Source organism: Pseudovirgaria hyperparasitica, assembly GCF_010093815.1.
Source record: "Pseudovirgaria hyperparasitica strain CBS 121739 unplaced genomic scaffold EJ05scaffold_7, whole genome shotgun sequence".
Classification (NCBI taxonomy): domain Eukaryota; kingdom Fungi; phylum Ascomycota; class Dothideomycetes; order Acrospermales; family Acrospermaceae; genus Pseudovirgaria; species Pseudovirgaria hyperparasitica.
In genome coordinates this window covers 1,114,177-1,125,268 of record NW_022985555.1, presented here as the reverse complement: position 1 = coordinate 1,125,268, position 11,092 = coordinate 1,114,177, and the positions used below count along the sequence as shown (strand labels likewise).

At 48.6% G+C, this 11,092-nt stretch overlaps 5 protein-coding genes across 5 annotated transcripts; 2 read left to right on the top strand and 3 right to left on the bottom strand.

Moving 5' to 3' along the window:
* Positions 1 to 384: 384 nt before the first annotated feature.
* On the top strand, positions 385 to 2,412 carry EJ05DRAFT_361044 (WD40 repeat-like protein). The gene is made up of 6 exons (XM_033741065.1): positions 385 to 567; positions 618 to 679; positions 734 to 822; positions 872 to 1,012; positions 1,061 to 1,658; positions 1,709 to 2,412. Exons 1-6 carry the CDS (start codon positions 498 to 500, stop codon positions 2,195 to 2,197), a joined length of 1,449 nt encoding a protein of 482 aa, XP_033601122.1. The 5' UTR covers positions 385 to 497; the 3' UTR covers positions 2,198 to 2,412.
* On the bottom strand, positions 2,413 to 3,271 carry EJ05DRAFT_361045 (uncharacterized protein). Its single transcript, XM_033741066.1, has one exon. The coding sequence runs from the start codon at positions 3,156 to 3,158 to the stop codon at positions 2,628 to 2,630; it is 531 nt and encodes a 176-aa protein (XP_033601121.1). The 5' UTR covers positions 3,159 to 3,271; the 3' UTR covers positions 2,413 to 2,627.
* Positions 3,272 to 4,591: 1,320 nt separating this feature from the next.
* EJ05DRAFT_361034 (uncharacterized protein) lies at positions 4,592 to 5,574 on the bottom strand. Its single transcript, XM_033741064.1, has 2 exons — positions 4,993 to 5,574; positions 4,592 to 4,945 (listed from the first exon to the last, which is right to left on the bottom strand). The coding sequence occupies exons 1-2, from the start codon at positions 5,483 to 5,485 to the stop codon at positions 4,713 to 4,715; spliced, it is 726 nt and encodes a 241-aa protein (XP_033601120.1). The 5' UTR covers positions 5,486 to 5,574; the 3' UTR covers positions 4,592 to 4,712.
* Positions 5,575 to 6,577: 1,003 nt separating this feature from the next.
* On the bottom strand, positions 6,578 to 7,905 carry EJ05DRAFT_360993 (uncharacterized protein). Its single transcript, XM_033741063.1, has 3 exons — positions 7,751 to 7,905; positions 7,628 to 7,686; positions 6,578 to 7,329 (listed from the first exon to the last, which is right to left on the bottom strand). The coding sequence occupies exons 1-3, from the start codon at positions 7,757 to 7,759 to the stop codon at positions 6,903 to 6,905; spliced, it is 495 nt and encodes a 164-aa protein (XP_033601119.1). The 5' UTR covers positions 7,760 to 7,905; the 3' UTR covers positions 6,578 to 6,902.
* A 1,086-nt stretch (positions 7,906 to 8,991) lies between these two features.
* Positions 8,992 to 10,879, top strand: EJ05DRAFT_537992 (cyclophilin-like protein). Its single transcript, XM_033749423.1, has 2 exons — positions 8,992 to 9,121; positions 9,190 to 10,879. Exons 1-2 carry the CDS (start codon positions 9,042 to 9,044, stop codon positions 10,520 to 10,522), a joined length of 1,413 nt encoding a protein of 470 aa, XP_033601118.1. The 5' UTR covers positions 8,992 to 9,041; the 3' UTR covers positions 10,523 to 10,879.
* The last annotated feature ends 213 nt before the right edge of the window (positions 10,880 to 11,092 follow it).

The window sequence follows — 11,092 nt, the reverse complement described above, 5'->3', positions numbered from 1 at the left end:
CGGGTCGCGCGGGCTGTCGCCTGGCGACTTGAAGGATTGGGAGATCGTGACGTGACACCGTGGGCGAGATCCGAATGCGCGCTGTCAGACGAAACCGATGAAGTTGAGGCGCTGCCTGCAACTGCCACAACGATCGGCAGACAGGATTAAGACGTCCGGGATGGAAAGTTGGTGGTTGAGGATGAGACTTGTTTGGTGAGAGGCGATTCTGCGCAGGGAGCGCCTTTCGAAGAAGCGGCTGACATAACCCACCTTGCGTCGCAGCGCACATACCTGTCGATTATTAGCGTGACTTGGCAGACTCGCTTTCCACCAACCATCGCGTGTGCCGGTGTCGCGTTCGTGACAACGACAAAAAAGTCCATTTCTTAACTATTATTGTCACCCCGGTCGCCATCGTCATAGCTAGTACCGGCAGGTAATGAGACTCATCAGTAACAGTTCGCCCTTCCTAGGCTCGACGCTCCGCCACGGTCGCCCATTTACTTTGCGCAGTCATGAATCTCGCTTTAGTCGATCCCTTTGTGCTGGCGCAAGACTGCCCAGAGGCTATGACCGGAAAGCTTCGTGCGTGATCCGAATATCTCCTATGTTTAAGTGAACTTACAGTATCCTAGGTAGCGGCCATTCATCTTGCATTCGATTCAATCACCGCGGTGACTATCTCGCATCTGGGAGGGTAATCTTTACCATCATTCATTGCGAGAATGCTTGCTCATACACCATGACTTAGGCTGAAGGAACCGTCGTGGTCTTTGATATCGAAACAAATGGTGTTGCTCGGAAAATGCGTGGCCACACACGGCAAATTCAGTCTCTAAGGTTTGTTGGCCGCTGAAGACAATATCGCACAGTCTGACTCCTAGCCAAGTTGGTCTAGCAATGATCGCTACCTGCTAAGCGCATCGCAAGATTGCAAATGCATACTCTGGGACTTGGAGGACGGTACGAGAATCAGATCTGTACGATTTGAGGCACCCATCTTCATTGCAGAAATACATCCAACAAATCAGTATACTAATCACTCCAATATCCCTCTCCGCTTCTAACAATGGCTTAGTCTGATGTTCATAACGGCTCTTTTCGAACAACAACCCGTGTTAGTCGATGTGACAGACGAAATTCCAAAGAAGTGCACTCTTCCTTCGGTCCCGAAACGATCACAAGCAGAGTGGGAAAAGCTTAGTACAAGGCAACAAACATTAGACGAAAAACAAACAACCACTGTCGCAGTGTGGAGCTCATCTGGTGAACACGTTCTAGCTGGAACCTCAAGAGGCTGGCTAAATGTCATTGACACAAGGTCGAGACAGATCGTACACTCAACGCATCTGTCTTCAAATCTCATCGTGTTCATCCGGCTGACAGCCTCCGGTCGAGATATGGTTATCAATTCCAGCGACAGAATAATTCGTACTGTCCATTTACCTGATTTCACAGATCCCAAGACCGATTTTGACAATCTCCGGATTGAGGTTGAGCACAAATTCCAGGATCTTGTGAATCGACTTTCTTGGAACCACGTTTGCTTCAGTGCTACTGGCGACTATGTTACAGCTTCCACCTACATGAATCACGACGTTTATATCTGGGAAAGAAGGCATGGTAGTCTCGTCAAGATTCTGGAAGGCCCCAAGGAGGAGCTATCTGTGGTCGAGGTGAGAGCCTTTTTCGTCGGAACCAAACACCGCAAGCTAACGATCGACAGTGGCATCCACATCGTCCATTTGTCGCCGCTGTGGGCGCTGAATCTGGTCCCATCTTCATATGGTCTCTGCTGACGCCACAACGCTGGTCTGCCCTGGCTCCTGATTTCCACGAGGTCGAAGAGAACGTCGAATATGTGGAGAGGGAAGATGAATTCGACATACAACCTTTAGAGGAGTTGCATAAACGTCGACTTGATCAAGAAGATGAAGAGGTGGACGTGCTGACGATTGATCCCGGAAAAGCCGATTTCAATCCAGGAGAGTTCCGGATGCCAGTCCTATTGGACCTTGACGCCAGCGATAGCGAGGACGAAGTTATAGCGATTGGGACAGGCCAGTATCGCCGCAAGAGTCCTGGGCGAGGCCAGCAGTGGATGAATGAAGCTGAAGCTGTGGAAAACGCAGACGACACGGCAGGTGGCAGGAAAGCCGCAATCAACGGGATATCTAAAGCTCCAAACGGCACCAAACGACGGCGCGCAGATTGAAAATTGCATTTTCTAATGATACCCGTTTCACATACCCTGTGAGCATTTTTAGAAGACGTTTGTCAGTATTGCAAGGGGTGACTTCCGATACTTGTTGCGACCAAGTGATCTTTAGACCTTGTGGTTAGGGCGTTATGGAGACGATTTTGCCGTCGTACGATAACAATTTATGCTTGGTGGCCACACGTATCTGGGCCTAAGCAGGATAGTCCTAAGCTTGCTTTGCTATTCCGGGTCCGCTGAGGGTCTGAGATATGGTCAGCCATAAATATAAAGGTCTCGACCGGAGACCCTAGGGCACACGGCTGAACAACAAAGAGGCAATAGAGGCTCATATATTGCTTGTGGGTTGTTACGTTAGCCTAGACATGCCCTTAAAGTGACGTATCATCAGCTTTGGCTGTCACAAATCAAGTTCTCAACCCAGCCTCTACTCAGTACGAGGTATAACAAACGTCAAGTAATCCAGAATGAGCTCATTGCCGTCGAAATGTCCTCCAAACCGACCTTCCACTGGACCCTCATTTGACCGCCCTGGTCCTTCTGTCCTCTGGTTTGGCCTCTGCTCTTCACCACTACCCGCGGCCCGCAGGGGTGATCCAGTATGGTGTGTGCGCCTTGACAATATACCGCCCCTTGGATCGATTTCACCATTCAATATACGCTCCAGGAACTCTATGTCCTCTGTTGCTGCCATACAACCTCTCAAGAGACCAAGCTCAAGCGTCGGAGGTTCAACCAGTCTCCATGACGCCGCCCATCGCTCAATTTGTGCATTCACCACGGGATTAGGTCCACGATCGGGTCTGATCTTTACTTCGCGAACTTCTCGGAGAAGACCACGCAGGGAACAGAGGTAATACTTCATACCTGCGACCAGTTCGAGGTTCGTAAGATTGAGGTCGAGTCCGTTCTGGCCGTGTTGTTCACCGCGAAGAGATCGGAACACTGGGCGGCACATCCTTGGAAGGAATAGAGTTACATCGCGGAGGTTTTGGCGAAAGAAGTCGGGCTACGGAGTATCAGCACCTGAGTCTCTCCTATACTTTTGCTGCGTAGACTTACCCAAGAGTCAATGGGTCCCAGGAAGGAGATAATATTGAATTTGATTTGGTACAGATCGTGTTGAGAAGACATGATAACGTATCGATGATTTGCGGCAGTTGAGGAAAGATAGTCAGCGCTGTATGGGGGCTGTAGGAGTTATCTGTCATATATGTGCTGGAATCACGGCACTTGTTCCAAGGACATGTATTCACGGTATCCTTTTCAAGCTCGATGACACTGCCGCCTGCATTCAAGAATTGCAATGCATGTTCTTGAGCGGACCATTCACGATGAACAGACAGTATCGTATATCATTTCGACTGCTGATGAGTGATCTTCCCGATTCTACATCCACAGGAACGAATGGTCTAAGCAAGTGTTGATCATTAGCTCGCTACTGGTGCTGTCACAGATATCTTCATGCTTTAGTGAAGCTCGCATAGTATAGGAGCCAATAGAGCAAGTGCACAAAACCGATGTGCGGGAGGATGCAAAGTCTCAAGGTAGAAGAATAATGTATACACACATCAGGAGCCGTCAGAACCATGGGTCTATGAGCGAAGTATCTCAATACAGGTCGAGCAACTCAAAAGGGATGGGCTTTGAATCAAGTGTCAGCTAGGTCGTCTCAAACAATGCAGAGTTGGTATCGTAAGCAGGTGTAGGTAACCCATCCGTTGGTCACAGGTTCTTGCCACGGTGCATGCCAGGCTAAGTCACCAACGGAATGCAGATTGTATTCATTAGCAAAGAAAACGAATATTCCTCCCTTTACGCGAATATGTGTGCCTTGAAAATTCTATCATTATACGGGACTTTTGACAGTTGTTAAGGACAGAATTAAATACAACGCACACGAGGATGCTAGGAACTTATGGTAAACTAATGGCTTGAGACACGCACTACTTAGCAATACTCTTGGTGAAATTGCTTCGTTATGGGCTTATTACGTGGTCTGCAATATCCGACAAAGTGGAATGCAGGCTAGTATAACAGGCAATTAGATCCCAATACTAGATCAATACCGCATCTTCCTGATATCAAAGTTCTCTATGATACGACCGAGAAGCTATATTCCATTCTTCTATTCAAAAGGCAATAAATCACTTTTACCCGTACATAGTGCTTCGATTCGAAGCAACATCCCAATGCCGCCAAATGATCATGAGTTCGTTGTAGAAGCACGAGAACAAACTCTCCCTATCCCTAGTGGTAATACATACTGAAATTAATGATAATTATACAACATCTCCATAACACCAAAGCAGGATACCTGGATGCAATGTCCATCAAAATGCTAATGAATGGGACCAACATGCGATTCAGAAAGGAGAGTCATGACGAAGATCCAAGGCTGCTTTGATAGTGGAATCCCGTGAATGTCCAAGTGGGAGTCTGGAGACAGCCTTGATGGGGCAATATGTGCTGGATGGAGGTTTATAATACCTCTGTAAGCATACCACGCTACCTACAATGTTGGACGCGATTGGGGATGAGTACTATGGTTTCGAGAGTACTTGTAAGCCATATCGTGCTCTTGATCGACTTGTGTATACGTTGCGGGTGCTTCTGATACCGGATAGTATTCGCGGCCAGTACCGAGCAGGGGATGGTTGTGCACTGCAGTAAGTGAAGTCGTCAGAGGACTATTCGATGTGGAGAAATGGTAGCCACTTGATGGCTCAGATCGCGATGAGTAGTCTGGTGTTCATAAGCATGATACGAGGTCAAACCCTATGGTAGCTTACCAGAGTTCCTGCCTGTCGTAAAATCTGCATACTGTACTGATGATTCCGGTACGAAGGCTTGGCCTTGGGTACTCATATCGGCCCTAGGGCCATGTGGTGGTAATCCGGTTGGAGGAGCACCTGCATATCCATAATTTTGATGTCTGCTGTAAGACTCTTGATGGGTTACAGTTATAGGAGCTGTGTATACAGGTGGTTGAGCAGAGTAGCCAGAGGTGAAGCCGAAGCTTTGCGAGAAGGACGCAATTGAAGGAGCAGCTGAGGCTGCTGGCGGAGGGAGGTGGAGTCTGTCACTACCCGGGCGTCCTGCTGAAGGTGGACATAGAGCTTGCAGAGACATGTTATCGATGATTGCGCAACGTTGAGTACTCATATCGCCGCCAGGATCTTTGGAAGGATCTGTCAAACTGTCTTGAGCTCGCTGAGGCATTACTGAAGCTGCAGCTGGCGTGCTGTAGCTAGGGGTAGCGTAGCGATCGTAACAGCCCTCCATCCGGGATCGAGATTCAGTCTCGTGACAGTATCCTTGATAACCTGTTGTTGATACGCCGTGAGAGATACCCCCAGAAGAATAATCCGTGGGTAGGTCAGCATTGGCGGATTCTTCGTGACCTGATGCTCTTGTCGTGTCATCGCTCTGTATATCTACTGTGATCTATTCCATCACTCAATGAGCTGCTTCTGGTCTCGATTTTACTATCTTACCGCTCCACTCCGAATGAATTGGCAGTCATCCCCAACACTTGCTGCGACACAAGTTGAGCATGGTTGGCCACTTCTGTGTTCACCACCACAGCGAATCTTTCTTTTACGACAGCGACCGCACTGTATATACTGTCAGTAAAAACCCCGACGATCGGGCTGAACACAGAGGTCTGCCAAAACAGTGATATAGCTTTACTCACTGCCATTGCGACCCGGCGTCGCGTATGACCGTCAGTATCTTCAGGACTATTCATTGGGAAACCAAGTGAAGGGTACCAGTAATGAAGAGGACTCTGACTTTGGCTGGAGAACGGCGAGTGGTTGATATCTACAGATTTGTAGTCGTTCGGATGAAAATAATGATATTGACCATGGGAGGCCATATGGCTAGGAACATGACCAAACCGAGAAAACGAGTCCACACTGGCCATCATCTGAAACGATGTTAGAATTTGGACAGAATCCAACGAAACCTGAACTCTCTCTCCCAAGTGGTGGCCAGAGCGTACGTTGGCTAAAAATAGTCGGGTGACCTTATGTCAGGGGAAAAGCTCACTTGATATTCTGAAGGGTAAGAGGGGCGGTTGCTTGCGTGCCGAAGCTGGAAGCAGTACGATCACGACTGGGGTAAGCGTTGTGGAGAGCCTGGGGATCAGTGCTATCAAATATGCTTGCTCTATATCATAGCCGGTGTCGCTATCCTACATCGAGCTGGAGCAGCCCAGAGTTTGTTCGCAGTATTGTTTGCTTCGGGCTGAGGAGACTTTGTCTAGTGAAAGGAGTTCACACCAGCCAACGGTTGAGATATACTTTTGTAGACGATTTGTGTTGGTACATAATGGTCCTCTACTTCGTCTGACAGAGCTTTGTTCAATCAGCATACAACGGAACGGACCTTTGCATTGAGTGACAATCGCTCAACCGAATGAGAATGCGTTTAAAGTGGTGGCCTCATACTGAGGGTCTTTACCTGGTAAGCAAATCATGTCCGTGTTCCAAAAGTGCAACGTTCTACGATGCGCGGGAATAGCTCCGGATAAGAATTCGTCGACCATTCGACATAGACAGAGCCAAACACCCTCTACGATGTGAGCAATATCTACCGAAGAGCTTACTATTGACAGAACATTATGATAGCAACATGAAACTTCCAGAGTCCTGCTGTGAAGGTTCGTGCTAATCTGGACGCGAAAGTACGATCAAAGTCAATTGCTCTCGAATGAGCTGCACATGTCATAAGAGCGTTGATGTTTGTGTCTTCTGGAGTACAGAGAGGGGAAGAGAACAGACTGCGTAGGACACGTATGCGTAGGTTGCATAGCTTGTATGAAAATTCGGTTCCGTGGTATCGAGCTCAAGTTTGTGCGCCGAACAATCCATGCAGTAGTCATGGTATCCGAGTGCGAAAGCTCAAGCCAGTACAAGAACATTGAACATGTATGATTTGCTATGCAGATCCGAGGAGAATCAGCCATAGTAGGAGGCATAATACAAATAGGTTGGGCTCTTTGTAAATCTCGAATCTTGCACAACAGGGCAAGTGGGCCCGAGGGGTGGGTGCGTTGCCAACATCCAGTCTGGGCGGCACCGGCGCAGAATGACAAGTCCCGCTGTTGTGCTGCATATGAGAAGCTGTTTTTCAGCTGAGTTAGCTACGTTCTGACAGGCGCTTGGTTGGATCTGAGAGGTTGGCGGACAAAAGAAACCTAGTAGACCACCCTCTCGCCCACAGGCTGTACGTGGTAGGGATGTGCATCGGCAGGGGCACGCTCTAGCATACTATCGTTTGGAGCCGTGCGATGTCTCATACATATTGAGGAAGTCCTACATACGACAGATCCTGTTTGATGATGATTCCCGCGCTAACGGGGCTGGAGGTCTACTTGTTTGGTCATGGAAAACGGTCAAAAGTGATGAGTGAGGAACGTACAAAGCTCGATGATGATACAGTCTACAGGATTGAGTAGAGGCCCACCCGTGGCGTTTGCACTGATACACCGGGAAGGTCAGCGACATATCCCCGAGCCAAGAGCGATTCGAATTACAGCCTTACGGTGAGCATGTTTGAATTGAGTGTGGAACGAGAAGCGGTGTATATATCTGTAGGAAGGGTTTCAAAGACCCCAAGAAGGTCTTCCCGCTATAGAAGGGCGCTATGCAAAGCAGCATCGTAAAGAACGTGTATTTGGATGTCCATTCAGTTTGAAAAAAGATAGAACGTTGTTGCACACGCATCGATAGATCCTTGGTCGATCTTGTGTGTTTGAGCACGTATGAGCTGTAATCGACAAAGGGCCAGGCTTTACTTGTGTGTATTCTACCCAACCAGTGATGAAACATCGTTACTCTGGTCGTGGGGCGGCAATGCTGTCCAGGGCTTTTTTGACTAAACCGATAACAAACAGGAGGCTGAAACGAATCAGGAGAAGACATACATGCTATCTGCTCCTATGTAGGGCATAAGTAGGGTAGTGCAGTTGTGTGACGAAAAGTTGATCCACACTACTTGATAGAAAACCGAGGAGACGACAAGAGTATTGCCAAGCACGCTAGATGCGAAGAAGAAAAAGAGAAGGTCATATTGGATCATGAACCCTTTCACGTTGTTCTTCTGAATCAAAAAGATGGTTCACTGACTTACAGCTCTTGTGCAATCCCCTACGGGTACATGCGTGGAATCGTGGACCCTTGACAGGCTAGAAACGGAGTGCTGCAGGTCCTTCGCCAGACGAACAGGTGTGATGCAGATGTGGATACTGAGCATTGTGGGAAGTAATAGGGCCCCGATGCCGTTATTCACGTCGAAGATCACGTCGGCGATGCTCAAGACTGATATCGGAAGGCCGGCTCCCTCGTCTTGTGTGGACGCTTGTTCATCAGTCTTAGCGTTACAGAGATCAAAGAAGCACTCTGATCGCGTTCCTAGGAGGACAGTAATTGGGGTAGTAGTAGGTACCTGTAGATAGTGTCGGAAATGGACATAGTACCCCAGCCAATACCGTTATACTGTCTTGTTTCACACTGAAGTGCGTTGAATGTTTGTGTCGCGCAAGATCCCTGCTGGGTAGCCGATTTCTGGGTAGCCGTAAGTCTTTTTGGCTCAGAAACAGTGGGGGTTAAAGAGAAGTAAAGATGTGAGAAGTGCCTGACTCGGTGTTAGAAGAGTATGGGGGATGCGCCATGGTATGTCGTGTTGTTTTACTCAAAGGGTGGCGTAGAAGGCTGGCAAAATTCTGTGGCGGTGCTCCAAGCTCTCCGGCCGAACGAGCTAGCGTGAACGATGGATTGACAAACAGCAAACTTAGATTCCTCACCGCAGCCAAGAACGGGATTCCAGCATCATAATGAGTGTGCTACTCGAAACTTCAGCTGGAGATCTTGTAGTTGATCTGCTTGTGGACCAAGCGCCGAAGGCCTGCGAAAAGTAAGTTCTTGTTCCTGTACGTTGACGCGCGCTGAACATTAAGCCCTCACAGATACTAACAAATCCAGCTTTCTCAAGCTCTGTAAAATCAAATACTACAATTACTCACCGATATACTCTGTACAAAAGGATTTCTCATTCACGACTGGTGATCCAATCGGTCCTGGCTCCGCGGATAGCGATGGCGGCTCTTCGATATGGGGATTGCTGGATCCCGCGAACCCAACCAAGAAGACCTTCCCACCAGAGTTCCACCCAAAGCTGAAGCACAGCGAGAGAGGTACAATCAGCTTCTCGACGGCACCAGATCCCCAGAATGATGATACGCGTGTAGCTGGGAGTCAGTTCATAGTCACCTTAGGGGACAACCTGGAATACCTTGACGGCAAGGCTGCAGTATTTGGAAATGTTATCGAAGGCTTTGATGCCTTGGAAAATATCAACGGCGCTTTCACGGATGACTCTGGAAGGCCTTTGAAAGACATCCGTATTCTACATACGCATATCATTGACGACCCCTATTTCGACCCGGCTGGCCTTCAGGAGCCCGATCAATCACCTATTCCGAGTGCAGCGCAACTCGCGACAGTCCGTATCGCTCACGACGAAAGACTTGATCCAGATGCGGACCAGGAAAATATCGAGAAGCTGCGCCGTGAGCGTGAGGCTCGCGCACAAGCGCTTACACTTGAGATGATGGGCGACCTGCCTTTCGCTGAAGTCAAACCCCCAGAAAACGTGCTATTCGTTTGCAAACTCAACCCCGTGACACAGGATGAAGATCTAGAACTGATATTCAGTCGTTTCGGTAAAATCCTGTCCTGCGAGGTTATACGGGACAAGCGAACAGGTGACTCACTTCAATACGCTTTCATTGAATTCGAAGAGAAGGAAGACTGCGAACGTGCATATCACAAGATGGATGGTACCCTGATTGACGACCACCGGATACACGTAGATTTCTCACAGAGTGTCAGTCGACTTTCGGATACGTGGCGTACGGCTACCAACGCCAAGAGGAAAAAGCATGCGGGACCTGGCTTTGGAGGCTTGGATGCTCTGGAGCAGAAAACGCAGTACAAAACACATATTACGCCCAAGCAGAGGGGCAGTGGCTACGGCATTATGGTCAATCAGGGCAGACCAGGAAATACGCAAGGAAGAAGTCCTGAGAGGAATACGCGGATGCCTTCGAGGAGCCGAAGTCCTCGGCGGCGAACAGTCGGTAGAGAAGAAGATCGCGAAAGGCATTCGAGCTTCAGGCAGAGGGACAGAAGTAGCGAGAGACGTTATGATGACCGAAGGCGGGAGCGTAGCAGACATCGAGATCGAGATAGTCGTCGACGTGACCGTGACAGAGACTATGACCGACGAAGGGACGATCACCAACTGCGACATTGATCTGGGATCGTTCTCGTAGCCTAGTGGAGTTGTGATTCATCTTGACCATTTTACAGTAATTACAAGCCTACGCCTGATGTCTTCCCTGTCCCCCAATCAGTCATGAGAGGAGACTCCGAAGATCTACATACTAATGACACGTCGGCATTCTACCCTAATTGTTTCCGCTTACAGCCTGTTTAATGTCATCGCTTTGCTCACGCCGACCCACTTACGGGGTTATATGCTCATCGCGTGTGTACAACTTGACGCAGCCATCCATTTTACGTCTCCCGTGTTGTCTCTCCGTAGGGCTTGAAGCAAGTTGAGCCAACCAGTATCAAAAATACTCTGTCAGGCTATATATACGTAAGATGTGTCATTGAAGGTCAACCTGTACCTGTTTGTCTCGTGAATTCTGACTCTCGACAGAGAATGCTTATTTACAAGTCTGCCAAAACGAGTACAGCATATGTCGTGCATTTGGCATGCTATTTCGCGTGAAGTATTAAGTAAATGCCACGCGACATTGACTTCCGAACGATCTTCGTAGATCTCCGTAGATGTCCGAACCAAGGCACTTGGACGGGA